Source organism: Candoia aspera, chromosome 3 (assembly GCF_035149785.1).
Source record: "Candoia aspera isolate rCanAsp1 chromosome 3, rCanAsp1.hap2, whole genome shotgun sequence".
NCBI lineage: Eukaryota > Metazoa > Chordata > Lepidosauria > Squamata > Boidae > Candoia > Candoia aspera.
Window position 1 is genome coordinate 170,752,177 of NC_086155.1, and position 25,439 is coordinate 170,777,615.

At 38.5% G+C, this 25,439-nt stretch overlaps 1 protein-coding gene across 1 annotated transcript; it reads right to left on the reverse strand.

Annotated features, from left to right (window-relative positions):
• Positions 1-25,439, reverse strand: LOC134494241 (kinesin-like protein KIF20A). The gene is made up of 18 exons (XM_063299302.1): positions 25,311-25,439; positions 23,917-23,994; positions 22,438-22,560; positions 21,462-21,600; positions 21,201-21,385; positions 19,169-19,256; positions 18,628-18,822; positions 11,755-11,866; positions 9,926-9,997; positions 8,960-9,106; positions 7,782-7,947; positions 6,199-6,375; positions 4,600-4,739; positions 3,625-3,790; positions 3,060-3,165; positions 2,909-2,976; positions 1,830-1,949; positions 1-875 (listed from the first exon to the last, which is right to left on the reverse strand). Exons 1-18 carry the CDS (start codon positions 25,407-25,409, stop codon positions 600-602), a joined length of 2,457 nt encoding a protein of 818 aa, XP_063155372.1. The 5' UTR covers positions 25,410-25,439; the 3' UTR covers positions 1-599.

Below are 25,439 nucleotides of genomic sequence, written 5' to 3' on the forward strand. Positions count from 1 at the left end.
TACAAAAGAAAAAGAATAGTTTATTGGTGTCAAACAGCTAGTCATAACAGTCATAACAGTCTCAAAATACCAACAATACCATGTCAATTATTAAAATTTTTGTCCTGTTTGAATTCCTGGGAAGCAAAAGAATAGAGGTAAGGTTGCTTCCTGCACATTTTCACAATCGTTATGAAGCTAAGATGTGTGAATATCAAGATCTAAACATACGCATTTTATAACAGTTTAAAAAAAGTTCTCGAAAGAGAAAGACATAACAATGAAGGAATTTTAGAAGAAGCCATAGCATTCTTGATGGAGATATTATTTAGCCCACTTCCCTCATCTGATGTCCACCAGGTATGTTGGTAGAATAACCCTTCCTGATACACTGGCAAATTCTGTGGATTGTAGTCCAACCATCACAGGGACAGCAAATTTAGCACTAAGATAAAAATTACAATTTACTTCAAGTTAACTCTTGTGAAATATCTACTCCCATATTACAACGATGATAAAATACAGGACATTTTGTTCCCTTCAAAGTAAATACATTTAAGCTTATTATATCCCTGTGATTTCCAAATGTATAAATTTGGTTCAGTGAGTCCTGATCAGCATTATTGTTTTATTTGATGTGCTACTGACACCAGTCTGTGTGATGCAGTAAGGGACTCCTCAGGTTTTTCCAGACCTTTACTTTTCGATATCTTAGGACTATCTGTTGCTGTATATTTCAGACTTGCAAAGAAGCCCTTTTTGGCTTTATTATGTTTATTACTTTCTGCACTTAACAGACTGTTGTTTTCATTTAATTCTTCTTGTATGTGAGATAACGTGGTTTCAGGTTCATGGTCACATTTAGCCAAGTTTTGAAGCCCAATGATTTCTTGTTCCTACAAAAGCAAGATTTATTTAAATAGAATTATAGCATTCTGTGTCTTTAATCCTACTGCCCTAGCTTCTTCTGAAGCTGCACATCCTAACTGAATAGTTACAATTTTTCTTTAAAATGTGGGGAAGGGGCACACCTCTCTGCTCTCACTCTAGCAGCCTAATCATAATATAGTCACAGAAAACATAAAGCAGCTAGAATTTGGATATTCAATCTCAAGTGGTTGTTCTGAGAAGTCACCACAGCCATCTCCAAGTGAAATAAGGGTATGATTAACAACTAGGATTTATTCATATCAGAGTAACTTTAAATATATTGTGTTGCATTCTGAAATTCCATTTAGTGTCTTACATTGCATCTTACATGTCCTCGTTTAACATCCACTCATTCAGCAACTGTTCAAATTTAAGACGGCACTGCATGAGTGGTAGTTAGAACTGGATCTGATACTTAGGGCCATCACAACATCCCCATGGTCATGTGATTGTGATTTGCAACCTTCCCTGCTGGCTTGTCCCAAGAAAGTCAATGGGGAAGCTGGAAGGAAGTTACAAGTCTCAGTCATGTGAGGCCCTCACTTAATGACCACACAGTCCTTACTTAACAATGGCAACCTGCTGCAAGACTGCTAGAACTACCATCTCTAAGTAGTGCAGCCACATGGTTTTTTGACTTTCGACCATGTTGCTTAACAATGGAGTTTCTGGTGCCAGTTAGCTTTGTTAAGCACGGTCAACCTGTATTCACAATTATTTAACTGAGAAATCAAAATCACAGTGAAGAAGCTCAAATAGTTTTAAATAAGGCCAAGAGCACAGAAAACTGGATCTGATACTTAGGGCCATCTATCTTATTCCCCACTACTCAATGGAAGCATATTGTTTCAGTCTTATAGTAGAATAGTGCCAAGTTAACACATAGCTCTAAACACAGATTTAACAGATATATGACCAACCTTAAGCATCACCATCTGCTTTAATATATTATTCTCCTCAACTGTTTTTCTATATTCTTCCTTGGCATCTTGCAGCATTTCATTTAATTTCTGAATTTTCAATTTCAGTGATTTTATTAACTGCAAAACAAAGTGTTTGAACATATTGAGAATGACGCTATAATTGACTGGCAACTGACTGTGGTCTTTCATTTTACATGAAACTATTAGATATATTTTAAAATCTAGATATGTTAGGGATACAACTCCTGATATGCTGGCAAATTTTGTGGGTTGTAGTCCAACCTGCTGGAAACACACCTGGCTGGAGAAAGGCAAATTTAGCACTAAGATTAAAATTACAATTTGCTTCAAGAGAATACTTGACCTTCCTTAGTGTCTTCCACACTTAAAGATTACGAATATCTTAACAGGGCTTTAATATACTTTTCCAGATGTTATTGCTGAAGTATCTGCTTTGCTTTCTTCCCTACTTCTTTGCTTTTCTTTTGTATCAGTCTTTAGATTCTAAGCCCGCAGGCAAGGCAATGACTGCCGAAAGTTATGGAGCTGGCCTCTTGATGTCTCTCCATGTGCCAGAAAGCCTACAGAGCCAATGATCAGCTTGAGTTTCAAGCTGGTCCTCCAATGAACAGCTGAATTATAACATAGCAAATATGTAAAGTCTATGTGCAGTGAGCCAGTTCTCTTCATGCTCAAACCAAGCAACCATGGAAAGGTTGCTGTCATGCAGTGGGCCAAGGGGCATAGTTAATTTTACATTCTTGCAATCATTTCATGTGTTCATGAAATACTCAAATTAATGCTCAAGGTGGCCTGTCCTATCTTTTAAGATATGCATACGTGTTTAATAATACTAAAATAATCCACACTGGAATTGTGTTTTTTAATGTTTTTTTAGAGCTATTAATTTAATTATGTTTTTCTGTTTTAAATATTTTTACAACTTCTAATGTTCTAACTATATTTTAATCTGCATAAAGAACTTTGGTTATTGGATGGATTTAATGATTATGATGATGTGTATTTTAGATTCCAAATTATAATTATCAGTATTTTAAAATAAACTATGAAGCTACCTCATCTCTCTCTTTACACGGTTTCTGTAGAGCATCTGAAGTTTTCTCCACCATCTTGCATTTAGTATCTGTGGACACCAAACAAAAGTAAGAATACTGAACCACATTCTGAAGTGTGGGTAGACTCAGAAACACAGACTTTGCTTCTTACCTAAATTCATCTTCCATTCCAAAGGGTTTAAACAGGGATTTTCTGAAGGCAGGCTATTTTGTTCTCCAAGTTTTAATTTCAGCTCTAGTATTTTCATTTCTCTGTCCTGGGCAACAATACACTATTATAGTTTATGGCTTCATACAAATCATACATTTTTGGAAATGCAGGGAAAATCATTCTGAATGTTGGTTTAACATTATTCTTCTCCCCCCAAAACTTATTTAAATCATAATTCAAAGTCTATTTCCTTAATCAAAATGAAACTTTCTGAAAATCACAAGAAACAGTTTGTGCTTCATGCTTTTTTCTGTTTTGACTTACCTCTATTGAATTTGTAAGGAACTGTATCTCTAAAGCTTTGTATAACATATTCCTATTCATGCAAGCAGAGGTTTTATGAAGTTAGGTGGTCTTATTAATGTGACAAATCAACAAACCAGGCATTCAGTATACTCAGATATATTTTCATATTTTACTTTTGCCAGTTATACCTTGGAAAAGAATTCCTGGAGATATATATACAAAAATGCCAATATTTGTAATAGGTTAAGACTAGATATACCTGAACCTTCTCTTGTTCAGCTATGAACTCTTCTATTGGAACATAGCGCTCTTCAATTTGGTCCATTGCACATGTGTATGCATGCTTCTTTATGGCATCCTTATACATTTCAAATTTATTCTCCAGTTTTTCTTCATAACTTTCTTTTAAATCTTCTAAGCGCTTGCTGGATCAGTAAGGAGAAACAATCAGAACACAAGGTACTTTTTAACATTTAATTATTGCTATATCCAGTTGACTTACACAGTTAGCTTGATTTCAACTGGTAACCATGGAGAATAATCAATATGATTTCAGATCTCTACCACCAGCTGTTTGGCATTTCCTTTACATATGAACTTGCTAAGAAGTGTTTCACCAACTTATCATATCTGGACCAGGATAGGGATGTAAGCTTAAAACCCTGGGTGCATGTTCTTACTCAGCTACATCCCCATCCCCAGATAATGCATCTATCTTATTCCCCACTACTCAGTGGAAAGAGTCTCCATCAGTCACTGTCTTGTCAGGCTATCTTACTTGCCTTGAAATACTTCACTAGAACTTTACCAGTAAAAAGAAAAATCACCTTCAGGTTACACTCAGCTCCTGGTAAGTTACATAAGCAAATCCATGCAGCATCCTTGGTACAATACAGAAGTGGTTTGCCATCCCATCTCCTTTTTCTGAGTGTTGGTTTGTTATTTTTCATTTTTGGCTCTCAGTCTAGCCTGAAAGCCTGGATTTTCCAGGTGGTTCCCCCATTAAATTTAATGAAGGAAAAAGCAAACAAATTTCAAACCAATTCCTTTGAAGTAGCTTAGATAGCGACTACACAAAATTAAATTCAAGGTGGATCAGTGGTCTATCTTTGCTGCAGTTCATATTCATAATTGGATGTCTTTTTACACAACTACCAATTCATTTGGCTGCCCTTGAAAGGGGACAAGCAGATGACTTTTGTCCTTCCTGCCAACATAATTTCCTATGGCTTACCTCCAAGCTTCTTCTGTTTCCATAAGTTGCTGAAACATTGCTTTGGCCATTTCTTTGCGTATTTGGACTTCAAGAAGTAGTTTGCCTTGTCTCTCTGCGATCAGTTTATCTTTTAGCATCTCTGTTCTTTTCAAGAGATCCTACAGTGCCAACATGAACCACATATAGAAACATGAAAATTTTAAAAATGGAAGTTATAGGTCAGGCATAATAAGTCACATCAAACACTAGGATTTCACTAGCCAGAAGACTGATTCTTAGAGTTTTTATCTCAAATTATGCAATACTACTCTTCATTCCGGATATTGAATTTCAGAAAGCAAACACATGGGAAAAGGAGGTCTAAATCTATCACATGCAACCACTGCAATCTGAAGTGCAACCTTGTGTATGGAGTTCAGTCTCCTTTAATTATATTTGGTGGATGGTTCTATGGGAAGGTCCCCAGATAACAGCAAGTGATTGGGTCTTTCATGACGAGACAGGGTCATTGTTCTGAATGCTGAGTAGAAAGAGAGGAATAGAAGAGTATGGCTAGAAGACAAACTTCTAGCTGCAGAAGTAAGGTCTGCAATGTGTGTAAATTCCCATCTATTTTCTCAGAAAAATCAGATTCTTAAAAAAGAGAGGCCTAAATTCAGTGACTTTTATTGCAAGATGATCATCGTCTCCTCTGCCTCCTCCTGGGCTTCATTTCCACTTACACATTTACTGAATTTACTAGTAGGCCAGTAACATGATCAACATGTAGTTTGAGTTTATTTATCAAAGTAAAGAATTTTATTAAGATGCTTATAATATTGTTTTATTGTACGAATTGAAGCAAATATTGGTAGCTCAGGGTTGAACTGTGGAGTCCTTGGTGCTCTCTGAACCTTGTTGTTTTCTTGCAGACGTTTCAGTGCTTGACTAGGCAACATCTTCAGTGCAAAGAGGGAGTGGGCCTTGCTCTCAGTTTATATGCAGTGGCTTGCCCTGCTTGTGTTGGTAGGGGTGTTGTTCTCTCCTTGGGAGTTCTTTGATTGGGCTGTTGTTTGCTGCTTGGTTGATTGCCTGAGTTAATAGTTCCTTGATTAGGGTGTATTGTGCTGTTTGATGGTTCATCTGGTGTTAATCCTAGTGTTGATTCCTAGTGTTTTATTGTATTTTAACTAATGTTTTATTCCTAATTTACGTAAACCACCCAGTGTTACTATCTGAGTGAGATGGGCAGTGAATAAATTTGATATATAAATATCAAATACATATGTACATACATACATGCATATATAAATATATAAATAAAAGTTTCCAGCCCTTAAACCATGACTTTTGTCTTGTCATGACTCTTGCACATGCACAAAACACATATAACTGCTTTGAACTGGAAAAGTTATGGGTTCTCACATCTCACCATGCCATACTGTGGTTTGCTTAGTTTTGGAGTAAATCTAGAATGGTACATGAATTCAACCATTCTGGATTTATAAACTCTGGCTTATGGGTTATAATTATATATGATTTATTCAATAAACCATTGTTAAACAAAACACAATGCATGAACCAGGTACTTTTTTTTTCCTGTACAAACTGTATTGTAAGGAATCAGTTTTGAACTACCTCATGGCTCAGAATAGTGATATCTATTTCCTCATCTTCAGAAGAGGTAGCAACATCAGCATATGCATGAAATTGCTCAATGGATATTTCATCAAAGTGCACTGTAGGTTTATCTTCTCTCCTGGCATACTTTTGAGGAAAATAATCAAAGAGTTTGTGTTGAAATGTTTGAATAACCTAATAAAAAACCACACACACACACAAACACAAACACAGTTTAAGATTAAATTAAAACAATGACTTTTTCATTTTAAATCAATGCTAGTTTTTGTTTACTTTCTTTGGAAGACTAGCAGATAAATTCTATAGATTTAAGGGAATTTTTTTGAGTTCATCATCAAGAGGTAATTTAATGATGGAAGATTGGAGATTCTGCTAGTATAAATAGATGCTTCTAACTATTTTTACATGCATTCAGCACTAAATACCTGTTCACAGAGTATATCTGTGTACCCTGTCATTCAGATTTAAACTTTCAGCACAAATGTATCATTTTCTATTCTGAAGCAAACAACCTATTTACCCAGAATGAGGGAATGTGTGTTCCATCATATCCGGACATTGGACAGGCAGTCTGAGGCTGACAGGAACTGGACCCTGACATCTGGGGAGCTATACACTCCACACCTTTGATGCATATTTTCTTCCGGAAGAATCACTAACAGCTGCTTCAACTGTTGAAATCTGTCCTTCTCACACAAAAGAGAGTCCAGTGTGCAGCATAGAGGTTAATTTTAAGGGTCAAAGAAGAACGTCATGCCCTTCTCACTCTTAAAAATGGATTCTCCTATCCGTCTCAAGTTTATGTGCAACTGGGACAGATCCACTTTTAAAACATACTAGAAAATTCTTTTACCAAGACAAGCCAACAATTAGTATAATTATAAAAAAATAGTTTAGTCATTTCTTTTAAGGGTTATCAATCTTCAATATATATAAAACCATTTTCAAGATACACTAGTTTAAATAAAAGTCACTTGATTTCCAATAATGACTAAACTATTTCAAACACATTTTCCACTGAAATATGGAGTTTTTATTTGAAATTTCCTTTTAATTAAACTGAAAAATTGATTTCAAGCTAGGAATTTCATCCCCCTCCTCAAAATCATGACAGTCTGATACTATATTAAAAATGCGTATTAGCAAAAGTCACCTAGGGGAGCAAAGGCATTTATGAAACCACTTTATTCCAGCATGGAGGGAAATTAATTGAAACCAAATGGAAACAATGTTTCAGCTAAGTCCTCCTCTATTGGAACATCCCTTAAGTCACGTTAACCAACAGAACTTAATAGTTTCAAGAACCCAACACAAAGCAGATAAGGAATTAAACCATCAAAAGACATTTCTGTCTTTTTATCCCCAGCTGCAGTGTGAATGCATACAGATACTTTCATAAAATATTATAATTCTACACATTAAATTATTATGACAAAAAATGAATTCAAACTCTTTCAGCCACAGAAACACTCAAACATGATGAGCTGCCACAGAAAACAAATCAATCAGTATGGCAAAAGTGGTAGCATGAAATATGTGATATGCTCACGGTATTGTGAAGGGTATAGTATCTTTCTTACTTGCTTTGCTACAGCAGAAAACTTCATTACATGCAGTGTTTCATCATACGTGGAAGCACATTGACTAATGTTGACAACCATGCAGGCTTTGCCTTTACCACAGAAGAATGGTTGGAAGAGGCGCGTCAGTTTACTCTCTCGGAAGGGAATATAAGTTGGCCTTAATCTTGGAGTAAAAATGGCATAAGTTAAATTATCAGGATCAGAATCAGGATAATTTGCAAAAGCAAGTGGAGATCCAGAGATGTAAGATGGATAGATAGAGATATATAGATACATTAACAAAACAATTTTAGGATATCAAAGTGGCCATAAGAGCCCCTTGGCCATATGAACCTCTTTTGCAAAGAAAACAATTGGAAATTAATCCTGTAAATGTCTGACAATAATCAAAACTTTGTTTAGCGAAGAGCTTATGGAACCCTATTAAAGTTTCATAAAATCACTTCAAGCTTCCTGTAGATAATACAGCAGTTCTTTTAATCAACCTAGAAGAGCATCAGATTGGGAATGACTGAGAATTATCCCCTTTACATCTTGACCATAGAAATTGTTTGGTTTTGGATTTTGTTAAGTTTACAATAGAACGGAGTGCCTTAAGTTGCCAGAGGTAGTAATGGCTTTTTTCATGTTTGGTATCTATATCTGACATATAAATGGCATCAGCACTGTAATTCTGAAGGGACTAATAATAGCACACACAGAAAGATGTGATCTTTGTGATGCATATCCTAGCATTGTAGAAATCATTATGGATAGATCCAGAATTCTCAGCTGAAGTTGCAGGACTGGATGTTAAGTAAACCTTGTTTCCCTGGTAATTTGGAATCCAATATTTGGAATGCGATATATCATTAAACTCTGATGTGTGATTCTACAAATATGGAAGCAGAATTTGAGAAATGATACTGGCAAGCATAACAAGTTGGGAGTTGTAAATTGTTAAACCCTGGAATAAAGGAACACTTTGAAAATATGATATAGATTCTGTGTTTTTGTTACCTGCTGCAAGAAAGAGTTTTATTATGTCACGCTATCATCACAAATCATTTTAAAGAAACCCTAACTGTCCAATGTTCCTATATCCAAGAAACTATCCTTTCTCACTATCTGAAGATGATTACTATGTTAAACATTTTTAAATAGAAGATGTACCAATCTTAATCTATGTTACTTACTTTGAGTTTTGATTTTGTTTCAGAGCTGCAATACATTTTCCAAGAATAAGAAGAGAATTATTAATATTGCCAGCTTCTTTTAGTCTGTCTCCAAATGTTCGAGCTTTATGGCATCTTTCTGAACCAGCCAGGTCACAGAGGGAAAGTCTGTACAAATCAACATATCCATCTGATTTTTTGATCTTACACTAGCTGAAGCAAATAAAAGCCACTGTTTTCATTAAGATAGCTAAACTGTAAGGCTGTAACTGTGAAAATGAGTTCACTCTCAGCTATTTTACTACAATTCTGCAGCAAACAAATATATACACACAGTGACTCATGCCCTTATCTCCACTTGTCTGAACTATTGCAATGCGGTGTACACGGAACTGCTTTTGAAGAATACCCAGAAACTGCACTAGATTTAAAATACAGCAGTCTGCTCATTGGTAGGTGCTGGTTATCAACAGCATATTAAAGCTGGATTGTGAGTCCTGCATTGGCTGCTGGTAGGTTTCCAGGTACAGGAAAAATGCTGATTGTAACCTATAAAGCTTTGTATTACTTGGTTCTTAGATAGCTGCAGGACTGCCTTCTCCAACTAGATCCAACCTTTCAGAGCATTTTTCCTGGGAAAAACTGCTGGTATCCTCCCATTTTCATGAGGTGAGCAGGGCTGATGCCAGATGTCGGGTTTCTGCCATGGCCCTATACTTCGAAACTGCCTTCATTTGGAAGCCAGATCCTTCTTTGGTTGCTTTCCAGAATTTAGTTAAAACAAAGCTCTTCTGAAGGACAGTGTGGGACTTTTTTGGTTGTTGATCCATAGTTTCATATATTCTAAATTGTTGGCCACGGATGTTTTAATTATGTGTATTGCATGGTTTACTATTGTAGCTGCTGGAAGTCTTGGAGATTTGACAGCATACAGATCCAATCAATCAGTCACACACACTACTGTATCATTAGTGAAGTGACACTTACTCTGAGATCCCAAGAGTGCGTGGCACATCTTCATCACTTAAACTGAGGAGTCGAATAGAAAATATACTGTGGCTAGAAGAAACCAGATACATTGTTTATTTTTGTGTGATATTCTGTGTCAAGCACTTAGATATTTCACTAGCATTTGGATAGCATAACTATTAGTCGTCAGTTCAGAGAAGTATTCGATTAGACTCAGAATTCTTTGAATATATAGCACATAGAGAAAAGAAAGTTAGATGTGTCTCAGTAGAGCTCAAATCGGTTAGACAAGTACTTAGGTTCCATTCTTTCTTAAAGGGCTTGTACCAAACAGAGGAAATATTTGGATGGATGAATTGATAGATGGATAGGAACGCCTAATGCAATCAAACCTTAATTTCTTCCTATGATGGTGACTAAATGGCTATTCTACATTCTCTATTTAGCTTTGCTAAACGTTCCTTTTGAAGATGTATAATTTTGTAATATTTTAGTTGATTCCACTAAAGGTATTGCATCTGAGAACCTTTCTTTTTCCTATGGAGTATTTGAATTTTTATATAATAGTTGAATTTAGCTTTTAACATTTCTAAACCATGAACTGCTGGACACCGAAGTAGACTGTATTGAAACAGACTACCTGACACTTACCTAGGCCTGTTTTTCCATTAAATAAGGTATACATCCACAGGTTTTACAGGAAAATTAAAAATATTCTGCTTGTGAACAGAAAGGCTTCTAACAAGCCAATATTTGTTCAGAGAAATCAGTTCTTTTTTAGCATGCAGAGATAATTTTAGGCATGAAACCTAAGCTAATTTGAAATTTCTCTAACCAGAAGATGATGTTCCAGAAGTCCTTGTAGGAATCAGTTTTGAGATAAGCAGTAGCTCAGAGTAATAGCCGATACAGAAGTGCTTTTTAAAAATTCACATATACAACTTGCAGTACAACACAGAGAATATAAAACTTTTTTTTTCAGGCTGAGACCTCTGTCTTTATATAATAAGCCACACTCCAAAAATTAGGAGGAATCAGGACAAAAATTAAAGATGCTGCACTCTATTTAAAATAATTAAATACAGTTAATGTGATTTTCTTCCCATGTATTTATCAATTTAAGATCTATTGTAAAAGCTTTGGAAGTCTTTCCAAACAAGACTTTCACAGGCTGCCAGGACCCTCAGATTTTAAGCTTGTTTCCTTTAAACAAGGATGCATTAATATGATATTCAATGCACAGCTATCCATAAAGCAGCACAGGATGGCTCTCTGACACACAGGGCCATTTGTTCTACTAGAACAAGCTAGGGTGACAATGCATTCAGGCTTGGCTGTCCAATGGTACAATTAGCTCTCCAGCAGCCCTTCTAGCTTCTGGGAGTAAACTGAGGTTCTCTAGTTCTGTGGTCCACTCTCAGAGCTTAATGGGGGCCATCTGGGGCATGACACTTTCTGCTACTTAGCTCTACCCTTATAATATGAGGCTACTGTTTATCACCCTTCAGTTACTGCAGATAAAGGTCAACTACTTCACAGTGCTAGAAGGAAACTGAACTCGGTCCCAGTCATGGGTGGGTTTTGTTTTTTTTCCTGATCCTGTAGCATAAGCTATGGTCACGCTTTCCCCAATAATCAATCTCATGTGCATGCTTTCTTCCTCCCTTTCCCTTCACACCACCTGTTACACTTTGCATGCAATGCCATTAGGTGCTAAAAGGAAGAGCATAACTAAATCCACCCAGAGTCCCTCTTCTGGGGGAGATGGGCGGTAGCAAAATTTGAATAATAATAATAATAATAATAATAATAATAATAATAATAATAATAAATTAAAGGAAGCAAACCTTCTACTGGATTGCTGGTTCATCTTGGTGCATGCCAAGCTTCTGTTCTTATTTCCTATTTTAAGTATTTTACAAGCTTCTTCTGAGTTTGTTACATTGACCCACTTTAAATCTGAGGAACAAAATAACGTTAGCATGCATTAAAATGAAACTATATTTCTGTTATTCACTGTGCAAATATAACAACTGTTGTATCTTTGCAGTGCAATCCCATACATGACTATTCAGAAAGTAATTCTGCTCAGTGTAATGGTTGCCTATTCTAAAACACTGTCAGACTCATGAACAGGAATTCAAAGATATCTGATTTATTAAAGAATAGTATGCAGGATCACAGAGAAAGCTGAGAATGATGAAAGCACGCCAAATCCAAACTAAAAACCCTCGGTGCAAATGAAATCCCTCCCACCGTAGAATCTTCTCAAGTTCACAATCCCAGGTGCTCCTAACAGTTTCTGATGGTCTGCAGGAAAAGGCCTTGAACAGATAACATAACCCAAACACATTCCATTGTAATGAATTCAGATACAGAGCTTGGTACAAGGTTTCATAGCAGCTCCCTCCCAAACAGAAACGCACGTCAGCGCCATGGCATGTGAAACATTATGATGTATAAACTACATTGAAACAGTGAACATGACATACTGCCCCCCCACAAATAAAGAATACATTAAGCAGCAGGCTTCAAAGGGTAAGCAAGGTGGAAACAGCGAACTAAATCAGGAGCATTAACATGGTGGGCAGACACCCATTCAGGATGAGGAAAGTGTTTCCATCGGACCAGATACTGAAGGGTGCCTCGAAGCTTGCGAGAATCAACGATGTCCTTGACTTCAAAGTGTTGTTGGCCGCCAATCATAATTGGAGTGGGAGGAGGTGGTTGAGGGTGCCAACGTGGTGAGTGGTGCACAGGCTTAAGCAAGCTGCAATGGAAAACAGGGCGCAAGCATTTCAAATTGCGCGGGTGGTCCAATTTAACAGTAACTGGATTGATAAGACCAACAATAGGAAAAGGACCAATGAATTTGGGAGCAAGTTTTTTAGAGGGTTGAGGTGATTTGATAAATTTGGTAGATAGATACACCTGATCCCCAACTTTGAAGTCATGTTGTAAAGAGCGATGCTTATCAGCTTGAGACTTGTAAGCAGCTTGGGCATCAGCCAAAGCTTGCTGAATGACTGGCCAGGAATTAGACAGCTTAACAGCCCAGTCAGATGTAGAACATGTTTGGGAAGGGGGCTGTGGCAGTTCAGGGATGGGAACAAAGTCGTGACCAGAAACCATGCGAAAAGGGGTTTGTCCAGTACTTTGATGCACAGCATTGTTGTAAGCAACTTCAGCAAAAGGTAATAACTCCACCCAATCATCCTGATGGTAGTTAATGTATGCTCTAAGAAACTGTTCAAGAGTGGAGTTCAAAATCTCAGTAGAACCGTCAGTCTCAGGATGGGAAGACATGGATAGTGCTTGTTTGGTGCCAATCAATTTTAAAAATGATTTCCAAAACTGGGAAGTAAACTGTGTCCTGTGGTCACTGACCAAATGGGAGGGGCTACCGTGGAGGTGGTAGATATGGAGGAGAAATAGGCGTGCCAATTGTGGGGCTGATGGGATGGATGCACATGGAATGAAATGCACTTGCTTGGAGAAAAAATCTTTTACAACCCAAATTACAGTTTTCTTCTGACTGGGAGGAAGATCCACAATAAAATCCATAGAAATCTCATCCCAGGGATGGGACGGGCTGGCCACTGGCTGTAGAAGCCCTTGTGGTTTCCCCCCCTTTTGTTTTGACATGGTACAAACAGGACAGGAAGCAACATAGTCTTTTACATCACGTCTCAAGGTTGGCCACCAAAACTGATGATGAACCAAATGCAAGGTTTTGACAAAACCAAAGTGTCCAGCAAGTTTATCATCATGGGAACGCTGCAAAACATCAGCTCTTAAAGTTTCAGGCACATAAAGGCGGTGTTCCACCCACACCAGACCATTTTCAAAAGAAACATTGTCTCTATTAGCTAGCAACCAAGTGTCAGATTTCAGTGCCTGGAGAAAGTCCTTCTGTAACTGACAAGGAACTTGCACTTTCCACTTCCCAGGCTGGGCTGGGGGTGGGGTTGCCTGTGCACGGGTCTGGCTCTGAGTGACAGCAACCAAGCCCAGTTGTGGTTCAGTGAAAACAATCCCAACCACATCTGCCACCTGGTCAAGGTCCTGAGGTAAACATGACAAAGCATTGGCCAGAAAGTTTTTCTTTCCTGAGATAAATTTTAACTGGAAGTTAAAGCAACTGAAAAACTGAGCCTAGCGAATTTGTTTAGGGCTGACACCGGGGGGTGCGGAGAGCTTGCAAATTCCTATGATCGGTCCAAACCTCGAAAGGGCATTTAGTGCTTTCAAGGAGGTGACGCCAGGTTTCCAAAGCGGCTTTTACAGCAAACGCCTCCTTTTCCCAAATGTGCCAACGGCATTCGGTTTCAGAAAATTTCCTGGACAGATAAGCGCAGGGTTTTAAGTGATTTTCAGAATCCCTCTGTAACAAAATAGCCCCAACTGAGGAGTCAGAAGCATCAACTTGGACCACAAAGGGGCACTCAGGATCGGGGTGCTGTAGAATAGGCTCAGCAGTAAAAAGGGGTTTTAATTTCTCAAATGCTGCCTGGCATTCAGGCGTCCAATTCAGCACTGCCCCAGGGTGTTTTATTTTGTGTGTCTCCCCCAAGCCCTTGGTACAGAGTAAATCAGTGAGGGGCAAGGAACTCTCAGCGAACCCCTGGATAAGCTGGTGATAATAATTACTGAACCCGAGGAAACTTTGCAATTGCCTCCGGGTGCGGGGACGTTCCCAACTTAGAATCGCCTGAATTTTTGCAGGGTCTATCTCAATACCCTTGTCAGACACCCAATAGCCCAGATAGTCAAGTTGGGTTTTGTGTAATTCACATTTGGAAAGTTTGGCATAGAGTTTGGCATCTCTAAGTTTGCGCTAACACCTGTTTGAGGAGGCATTCGTGTTCCTCCTCGGTTTCAGTGTAAATGAGATCATCTAAGTAAACCAGGATCCCTTTAAACAAATGTTCATGTAAAACTTGATTAATCAACTGCATGAAGACTCCGAGTGCCCCTGCTAACCCAAAAGGGAGGACTTTGTACTGAAACGATCCTAGTGGGCAATTAAAGGCAGTTTTCCACTCATCCCCAGCTCTTATGCGAATACGGAAATAGGTTTCGCGAAGATCGAACTTGGATAAAATCTTGCCCTTTGACAAATGAGCTAACATGTCCTTCATGAGCAGGAGAGGGTACTTGTTGACAATAGAGATGGAATTTAACCCTCGATACTCTGTACAGAGTCAAAGCGTGCCATCTTTCTTTTCCTGGAATAACACAGGGGCCCCAACTGGGGAAGTAGCAGGTTCAATAAATCCCCTTGACAGATTTTTGTCAATGAAGTCCTGTAATGCCTCAAGCTCCTTCTGAGTCATCGGATAAATTTTAGGCTTGGGCAATTGAGCATTGGGGACCAACTCTATTGCACAGTCAGTTTTCCGGTGGGGGGTAGCTGATCTGCTTCCATCTCCCCAGATACATCTGCAAAGTCTTGGTATTGATCAGGCAAGCCTTCTAAATGTGGCAAATTAGGGTGCAGTGTGGCAATCGCTGCCCTTCCAACCCCAGCATGTGCAATCTCTCTCCGCTGTAGGAGCTTGGTAAAAACCGTCTTTAAAAGTCCAGTTCTGTGCTCCCAGTTTATATAGAAGCTTCGATAGGTCAACCAGGGGATCCCCAGAATTACCAAGGGATTGCCAACAGGTGCTACAATGAATTTCAAAGTCTCACGGTGGCTGCCCATTTGCAGTGCGACAGTTCCAGTGAAATGGGTTGCCGCCGCCCCCCCGCTGTTGAACCATCCAACTGTGTGAAGATCAAAGGCTGCTGGAGGGGGAAGCTAGGCAGGTCCAAAGCAGCAACCAGATCAGGGTGAATTAAACACCTGGAACACCCAGAGTCAACTAAAGCCGAGACCTCTGTAGTTTTTGTGCAGGAACCCAATTTCACTTTTACTGTTAAAGTGGGACAGTCAGCACTCACCACAGCATCTTCGCACCCATCCTCCTCCACCTGCCCGCAGGCGCTCTTCATGGCAGGTGGCTGGCGTTTCCCGCTGGCTCCTTAGAGTCATCTTCAGCCTCTCCTGAGAAGTAGAGTACTTCCTCAGCATCAGCTGTCCCCTTGGCTGCTGTCATCCGCCGCGAGGGGGGGGGGGATTTGGCCAGCGGCTTCCCCGCTCGATCTCCAGCTTTGGCTTTTGGGCAATCAGCTGCTTGGTGGCCCTCCTTTCCACATCGGAGGCACTGACACCTCCTTTCCACATCGGAGGCACTGACCCCTCGCGTAGCACCGGTCTGTCTCCTCATCCCAAGCTCTATAGCTTGGCTGGGCAGCAGTCGTAGCACTTTGGGGTCCCCTCCTGGTGGCGGGTGGTTTTTCAGATTTTCTAGTTTGCATGAAGGTATGCTGAGCATGCTCAGCCTTGCCTGCCAGACAGATCCAGTCATACAATGACTCTGGGTCATCTCTACACAACACCCACTGTAGGACATCCTGGCTGAGTCCCTCGTTAAACCGTTCTATTAGGGTTGACTGAGACCAGTCAGGGATTTTCCCAGCTAGAGCCTTAAACTCTCGGGTGTAATCAGCTATGGACATTTGGCCCTGGGTAAGATCCTTCAGCACCTTCTTAGCTCTTGCCTTGGCCAGAGGATCCTCAAAATGCAGCTTTAATGCCCACATGAAATCATCGAAATAATCAAGTGCAGGGGAGTCAGCATCACTTAACTGAACATACCAGTCAGCCACTCGACCCTTCAACTTGGTAGCAATGGCAGTTATTTTAGCCTCTTCAGAAGGGAAGTATGCTCCAAACTGCCTCATATAACTTTTAGCATTAGAAAGATAACTTTGTTGGATCCCCATCAAACTTGACAGAAAAGTCTCTCACCCCCACTCCAGTTGGAGTGGAATTGGCAGCCACTTGAGTGGTTGGGCCCCAGGTTACAGTAGCTTTCCCTCTTTGGGGTGGGGACACTGGTGATCAAGCCCTGCAGGGTGGAGATTCATCCCAGAGCCATCTCCAGCCCCGCTCCGTCGGCAGTCTGGATGGGAGGATGGGGGATGGTTGTGGGAAGCTGGGGTCTCCTCTGCACCTCCCCTGCCCTTCCAGTGACAGAGACAGGTTTCTTAGCATGTACTCTATCGATTCTATTTTGGCCTCCATCACTCTTAGTCTTTCAAGGGTTTGAGAGTCCTCCCTCCCTCGCGTGTTCAGCTTTCTCTTTGTATAGATTCTTTGTCTGGGGTTAGTGGGAACCAATACTTCCAAGACGCCCCCAACGTCCCTGGCTGGGGTTCCCCTACTTCATCCAAGGTGATCAACTCTGCGAGCAATTCGCTGGGGGCCAGTTGCTCTGGCTCTTCCCCATCATTAGATTCCTCCACCTAAGAATTGGAACTCGATCCATCCCAGGAGTCTGAAGGTTCTGGGGTGAGGTTCAGTTCTCCGCTCTTGACTGTCGACTCGGGCATCAAGCTAGCCGTCTCCTCAAGTCCCCTGGTCATGAGCTTGGACTCAGCCATTGTTAACTATTTTCCCTCGCAAGAAACTGATCTTGGTAGGAGCTAACGGTACAACTTTGGGGATTCTCAGCTTTATGTAATGGTTGCCTATTCTAAAACACTGTCAGACTCATGAACAGGAATTCAAAGATATCTGATTTATTAAAGAATAGTATGCAGGATCACAGAGAAAGCTGAGAATGATGAAAGCACACCAAATTCAAACTAAAAACTCGGTGCAAATGAAATCCCTCCCCCTGTAGAATCTTCTCAAGTTCACAATCCCAGGTGCTCCTAACGGTTTCTGATGGTCTGCGGGAAAAGGCCTTGAACAGATAACATAACCCAAACACATTCCATTGTAATGAATTCAGATAAAGAGCTTGGTACAAGGTTTCACAGCAGCTCCCTCCCAAACAGAAACGCACGTCAGCGCCATGGCATGTGAAACGTTACGATGTATAAACTACATTGAAACAGTGAACATGACACTGAGTTCAAACTAACTCAACTTCTGAACTTCATGAATAAGAAAGTGAACACACACACACAGAATTCCTTCTTGTGCCCAGAAAACAATTCTCAGGGCCTAAAAGAGAATAAAGAGATGGTACAAGATGAATGGTTTGGACTTTTCAGGAAGCTTTGAATCAAGACCTGTACAAAAGACAAGTTTTACTGCCCAGTGTTGTCCCACTGTTTTTTAGCTGGAACTTCACCCTAATTTCTCTGACATAGATTTCTATATACTACAATACTTGGATGCTGGCCTGAGTTACATATACCTAAAAAGAAAGTTACATATTCTATAAAGGTGACGTTAAGATTAATCAACATAATCAGCTATTATTATTAACAAAAATGTAAAATATATTGTGTTATAGGTTATAGAACTACTATGCACTCTGATCCAGTTGTAACTCAGAAACTGACAGACGCTGATACAGGTTTTATCTTCTACTATGAAAAAGGATTTCCATTAGATAAGAGATTCAAGAATAGGTGGTTTTGAAAAAGTAACAAACTTTACATGAAACTGAACTTGGCATTTGTATACCTACAGTATGAATTTTCTGAATTTGCATAAGAGCAGAAATATATTCCACTTGCTATTCTAGAATTTGCTTAGGCATCTAATGCTGGACATTGTCCAAGAACTAACAGCTGGACTATCAAAATAATCATGGAACTTGTTCTTAGACCAAATGATTAATTGTCAAACTAAATGGGTAACAACAAAGTGGCAGGGTTACCTTTGATGTAGAAGTTTCCTCCTTGATCCTCACAGATTCTTAAAACTTTGCGCTTCTGATTTTTCAAGGCTGGTAGTAAGTCCAGTAAGTCATAAATGTACTCGTTATAGATTTCAAAGAAGGAAACCCAAAGTGATGCTAGGGTTTTCTGACCCTTGGTAAAAGCCTCTGAATTTACAAATTCAGGTTTGTAATCTGTTTACAAAAGTTTGAGGGACAGCAAAAAGAATAGAAGGCAACACTTATTCAACAATGTTATGTTATTTTATTCATATTATAACATTAATAGATACATTATTATCCTTGTTAAACATTAGCATTAAGCACCCAATTACATGCCTTAATGCTTCTGTATCTTGGCTTTGAAGCATTGATGGAAGATATATAGCTTTGTTTTGACATTTTCCCTATTACTGTACAGAAATTCTGCATTTTATATAACTAGCTCTCTGGGGCATAGCACTGTTTTCACATTATTCTAACAATATCAACATATATGTGGAGAGAGAGAGAGAGACAGAATATTCACTATTTACTTTACCTAACTGATCCAAAGGAAGGTTTGGTGAGTTACAGCTGCATGACATTGAATCTGATGCGCTTAAAGGACCAAAAGGTTTTTCTGTCTCCTTGAAAAAAAATACTATAAAGATTAATTATATTCTAATGCTTATTCAGATATGAATTTTTATTTTAAATTTATTTAAAAACCCACACATTTCCATCAATTTACTTTTTTTTTTTAAAAAAGCTGGTATAGCTTCTAAAGAATCTAGTATTAAAATGGGTATTCCAATCTTCACATATATATTTTTCTGAGAATACTAAAGGAATGTCAAGATATCACAGAGATTAACATAGTCAAATCAGATTAGAAAGGAATCTTTACCACTTCACCCACACATATATATAAATGTATTTTTAATAGTTCATATGGTTTAATTTGTTGAGGTTTTCCTACTAACGATTAAGACTGCTATTGTACCTAATCATTTTGGCCGGGTGAAGAGGTTGTATTTGATTGTCTCCTTTCACGTGCTTCATGCAAATCGCCTGGGGGGAGGATCCTGCCCAGACTTGTTTCTTACTTCCTCTTTTTTCTCTCTGCCGATATGTAGCAAGCCAGGCTTGCTCTCAATGAGAGCTAAGTCCTTTAAATATGTTTTGCTTTTGTTTTTGCTTTCTGTAAATAAATTATTTTTATAGATATGCCTGGTGTGTGTGACTTTTCTGATCTCTCCTGGGCTAAAGGCTTTCCCAGCATTCTGCCAACATAATTCACAGATAGTAATGTTCCTGTGTATTCTTCTCTTGATCCTTGACAGAAAAACTTTTCCTGAAATTACATTTATTAATATATTCTGAATGAATATTCTACTATTCATATAATCTCTAATATTTTTGTCAGCAATCCTGTAAGATTTTAATCTTTCTTTTTAAATATGTGACTATTTAATACAAGCAATTCCCCTGTGAAGAAAGTTTGAAAACTGGCATGTACCTGTAGCTGGAAATCACTATACCACACGAAGTCTTAGTTATCTGAACACTTTCTGGAAAGCATTTAAACTAATTGAAAAGTCAAATACAGTGAAATACTTCAGCTGACCTACATGTTAGATCAGCAAAATAATTAAAACATTACTTCACACATCCTCCTCAAAGCAAAAATAAGAATAATTTCAATCTAGCATTAGGAATTAATTTAGCAATTGTCTTTCTATTTTTCTTTTTTTCTTTTTCTATTTAATTTTTTTCCAGTAATTTACCTTGTGTATCCTAGGTAGGAATACGGACTATGAATCCAAGACAGAAATACATTTCCAGGCTAATAACAGCACATTTATGGATTTGCTTAACTCTTTCTATGGTTTTTAGTTCTATATAGAAAACACCACCCACTAAACCATTTTTCCATTGCATGTGGACTTATTCCAGTCTCAAAATTCTGGCTAAGGAAAAAGACAGCTGGATCCTATCCTAGAAAAAAGAAATGGTGGGTTCATGTAGGCCTAAGGGACTTATATTATTTCTTTATTCTTCCTGCCAATAATCCATATCCCTCATAAGCACTAGAAGACATAAGGAATATGGAATTCCAAGGAATGTGAAACTATTACTGGAGATGTAATTCCAATATATCCACCCTACATCTTCTCTTCTGTTGACCACTAGGAACAGCAGGAGAGATAGCCAACAAAGAATTTCTTTTTTGTTCCTTTCTTTGTCTCTATGCTGCTTGCTCCTGAGTTGAAGAATGGTCTTTCTCCTTCACCTTGCTTTCTACAGAAAGAACCCAATATTTTTCCCTTTGGCATTAGGACAGAGAGCTCAGAAATGTGAGCTTCCTATCATAGAGGATAATTTCTTTAATAAACTTTGTTATTTTGATCTTAAGGTCTGTCTCTAGGTATGCATAATGGGCTTGGTTATACCTTTACACATATGCCCTGCTAAATATGAACCACAGTGAATGACCTAGAAAATTCCAATCAGGGTTACCTAGAGTTTTGCCTATGAAGTCTTATATGACTTTTAACACATAACAACAACAAACATATTGGTCCACTTACCTCTTTCAAAGAAACAAGAAGTGCAGCTTTCATGGATTCTTCTTGCTTAACCTGCATATCATTTAGCCTCTTGGTAAGATTACTGAAGCAAGGTTTTAAATTCATCTTTGAATACTGCCTTCCTTTTATATGAATAAATATCATATCAAGGGAACGAGGAAGAATGCCACCATCTTTTGGACAACCTAAGGATACAATTAATTTTGTTTCCTTTCATGCTGTAATTAGAAGATGTTCTGAATTTTGAACCTTAAATTATACCTTGGACAGTGAAACTTTTGCCTGCATTAGTAACACCATAAGTAAAAACAAGCCCATTTCTTCCATTAAGGAATGCCTTTACAATGTCTTTCATTGTGCCTCCAAAAAATTCATTTTGAGTTGTATCTGGTCCAAAAACCTACACAGAGAATACAAGTGATTTTCAGAGACAAACCAAACAGGATGCAGGAGATCTTTATACACAATCTTTACAACCTTTCTTTTCCTTTTTTGTAGGAATGTATAGATTATTCTGAAAACACTCTATTAGACTTTTTCCCCCTTTTCATCATGTTTTCTGTTTTTAAAACCACAAGAAAAATCTGCATTTGCTTTGGAACATAATTTATCTAATGTGACTATTGTGTGTGTGTGTGTGTGTGTGTATAACACAGAACACTTCCTTGTGAGTATTAACTGTGTATTGAAAAGAATAACAACTTTTCCCTCTAGATTGCCATTCATCTCATGAAGTAGCATAATACACCTGGGATTTTCCCTTCAAAGGAAATAGCACCTGTGGGAAATGAATTATTTTAACTGGGAAAGTTGAAAAAGTTTAACACTTGACTTCAACTGCTATGGTTCTGATCCAAATTGGACTCTCCAGGAGCTGCTCTTAGAAATGAAAAGATCATATTTACGTATCTTCTAGGTCATGTTGGATTGGACCAGAGTGTGCAGCAGCCAGTCTGATTCTGAAAGCATTGATGCCACTAATGAATACTGTGTACCCAAACAAATTCCCTTAAGGTAACATCATTGGTTACTAATAAAAACTAACCTGTACCTAATTGTATATTTAAGACTGCAGTCTTGTGCAATTTACATGGGAGCATACTGTGTTCAACCTAGCAAACTTATTACTTAAAGATCTGGAAAACTGGGAAGCAAAAAAAAAATGTTTCAACACCATATTTTACATGCACTTTAAAAATCTGAAATTGGGAGTGTGGGGGAGAGAAGGGCAGCTTACCTTTGTGAAAGTGAATTGATGTGCAGCAGATTGTCCAATCTTCTTTTCGTTATTCTTAATTGGGGCCAATTCTTTTGGAGCCTGAAGTGTTACTGTCTTTTGATTTTCAATAATTAAGCAGTCCTTAATACAAAAAGCTTTTTAATATCTTTTACGAGTCCTTTAGCTACAAAATTTCAAATTTAAATGATATGATACAATGTCTAAGACATGCAGTATATGTAGTTCCCTTGTCTAATCCATTTAGTGTTCAGGACTCTTCAGTGGAGCCCAGAGTTGTAGAAATAGCAGAAGATACTCTCTACAGCAGCATTTTGCAAAATCTTAGCAAACTTGACAACTTTAAGCATGCTGGCTGGGGAATTCTGGGAGTTGAAGTCCACACATCTTAAAGTTGCTGAGGTTGAGAAACACTGCTCTATACTGTGCTAAGAGAAGCTATTTCCTGATACACATTCAGGCAGGAACACCAACATATTTAGATTTTAGCATCTAAATACATTGAACTATTGTACCTTTTTAACATACCCAGCTGTTTACTTCATTTATATATTTATTTTAAAAATGCATTAGTTATCCTATAGCTAATAACCTCTTGTGGTGCTGTTCAGTAAAAGCACAAACCCAATCTATATAAGAACAATCCATATAAACACACAATATTAAAAAGAATTTAAAATAGCACAATCTAACACAGAAATTCAGTTTCCTAACTGAAGAGCTCTTGCTAAGAAAGCTGACTGCCAAGTAGCTACCCCTGTATAGGCTTAACAACAGTAATTGGGACCAGCAACTCTGTCACTAAGCAACATGGTCATAAAGCACAATGTCAGAGGACTGTGCTAATTTATGACAGCAGTTGCAGTTCTGGTTGCTGTCATAAAGCGAATTCTGCACAGTTATTAGGCATGACATCATGCGATCACCATTTGCAACCTCCTGCCAGCTTTCCCATTGACTTTGCTTGTCGGAAGCCAGCAGCGAAGCTCACAAATGGAGATCACATGACCCCGGAGTGCTGAGACCATCCTAATTGTGAGCCGGTTGCCAAGGGCCTGAATTGCGATCACGTGACTGTGGGGACACTGTGACAGCCACAACTACAAGGACCAGTCATAAGTCTCCTCATTCAGCGCCATCATAACATAACTTTGAACAGTCACTGAACAAGTGGTTGTTAAATGAGGACTACCTGTAACTCAGCACACGAGGGCCATAATATCAAGCCTACAGCAATGATCTCAGAACTCAGCTAGAAATACATTGGAGGAGACACCCATTAGTGCCAAAACCATTGTTAAGGGAATTATAGGCAAACCAAGGTACTAGCACATTCTAGTAGTTGATAGATGGTTAGACAATGATAAAAAAAAATCTAAGAGCATGTTAAGAAACAAAAACAGTGAAAATAACATTTTCAAAATTCCTCATCCTGAATTGACAAGAAAAAATTAAGTAACAACATGGTCCATAACAAACCTGGTTTTCGTTATTTTCAAGCTCTGCCTTTGAGAAGGGCCGAACTCTCAAGTAAACTTTCAGTGGCTGATACAGTTCCTTAAAGAAGAAATTAATAAAGATATTGTTGGTATTATTTGTTTTCTGCGTGGACTAAGCTGCAGAGAAGGTATCCATGGTAACAAACTGTTTTCTTAAGTGTTTGGCAGAGTCAAAAAGTCAGGCCTCAAGTGGTTAACAAGGTTTAAGTGTCCAAATGACCTTATATGGGAAAGTGAAATCATCCTCCGCTTCCTTGCTTGATTTGCCTTTAAATAACTCAGCTCTGCCAGAGCTCCTCGCCTCTCCTGTTTGCAGCCTCTCTTTCTGCTCAGCACACTTGTGCATGTGTATTTGTAAATCAGCTTTTTTGTATTTAAGGATTTTGCCCATCCAGGGCTCTGGATGAGGAAAGTGTTTATGTTATATGCTTTGTTTGAATACAATTATTTTTGTTGAAATACCTGGTGTCTTCTTTCTGATCTCTCAGGCCAAATGCTTTCCAGCACTCTGCACAAACTCCAACAGATATAGATGTCTATTTTATCCTTCAGAATTACTAGCCTTGAATATCCTACCACTTACTTTCTGACTTACCTCAAATTTCCTCTTGTGTTTAAAAATTTATTTTTACCTTAAAGATTTCCTTTTCTTAAACATTATTTTCAGTAAAACCAGCTCTTTGCATGCTCAGGATATAACTCCATTAGGCATGGGGCTGGGGTGAAAAAGTAGTTCTAGCTTTAAGAGTTCACACTCCGTGACAAGGTCCAAGCATCACATTATGCCATAATGAGATTTGATTATGATTTAGGGGATTGTATGAAGGTGACTGTTGTAGTTTGCAAACCATAATCTATGGATTACCTGTGGTGTGAACATAACCTTTTGTAGTTTATCCAACATATCATGAATTAGCAAACCACCACTTAACACCAATGCATAAATCACACCACACAGTTTAAATTGGTGGGAGTAACTTTCTATCTTTTATGCCCATTAATCTGGTGGCATAGTACATGTTGCTCATCTTAACTGTATTTCATTTTCCTCATATTGTGTTTTCAGTCACTATGAGAGGCAACCATGAAATGAAAACAATACATTGTTCTAACTCTCACTGTACTTACTATGTTCATAATTACTTGGCCCTTTTGTGATGTCATTCAGGATTCATCAGTGGGTTAGCTGCTTCCTCCATGGTATGTTTGCATGGGATTATAGACCTAGCCATTATTCCTTGCAAATCTTAGTCTAATTCTCTCTCTTTTTTTAATTACTTGGGTAAAAGAATTTAGCATTCACACTCAGTATGTTACATTAAACCACAGAAATCTAGGCAAATGTCTTCAGTGGTTAAACAGCAAGTCATCTACCTTCACTTCTTGTTGTTCTTCAGACAATTCTTCATGAGCTATTGCTTCTACCATGCTACACCCCATGAAGGCAGTTCCATGACTTTCTTGGCAGTTCATTCTTCACCATTTAACAAGAGAAAAAGACAA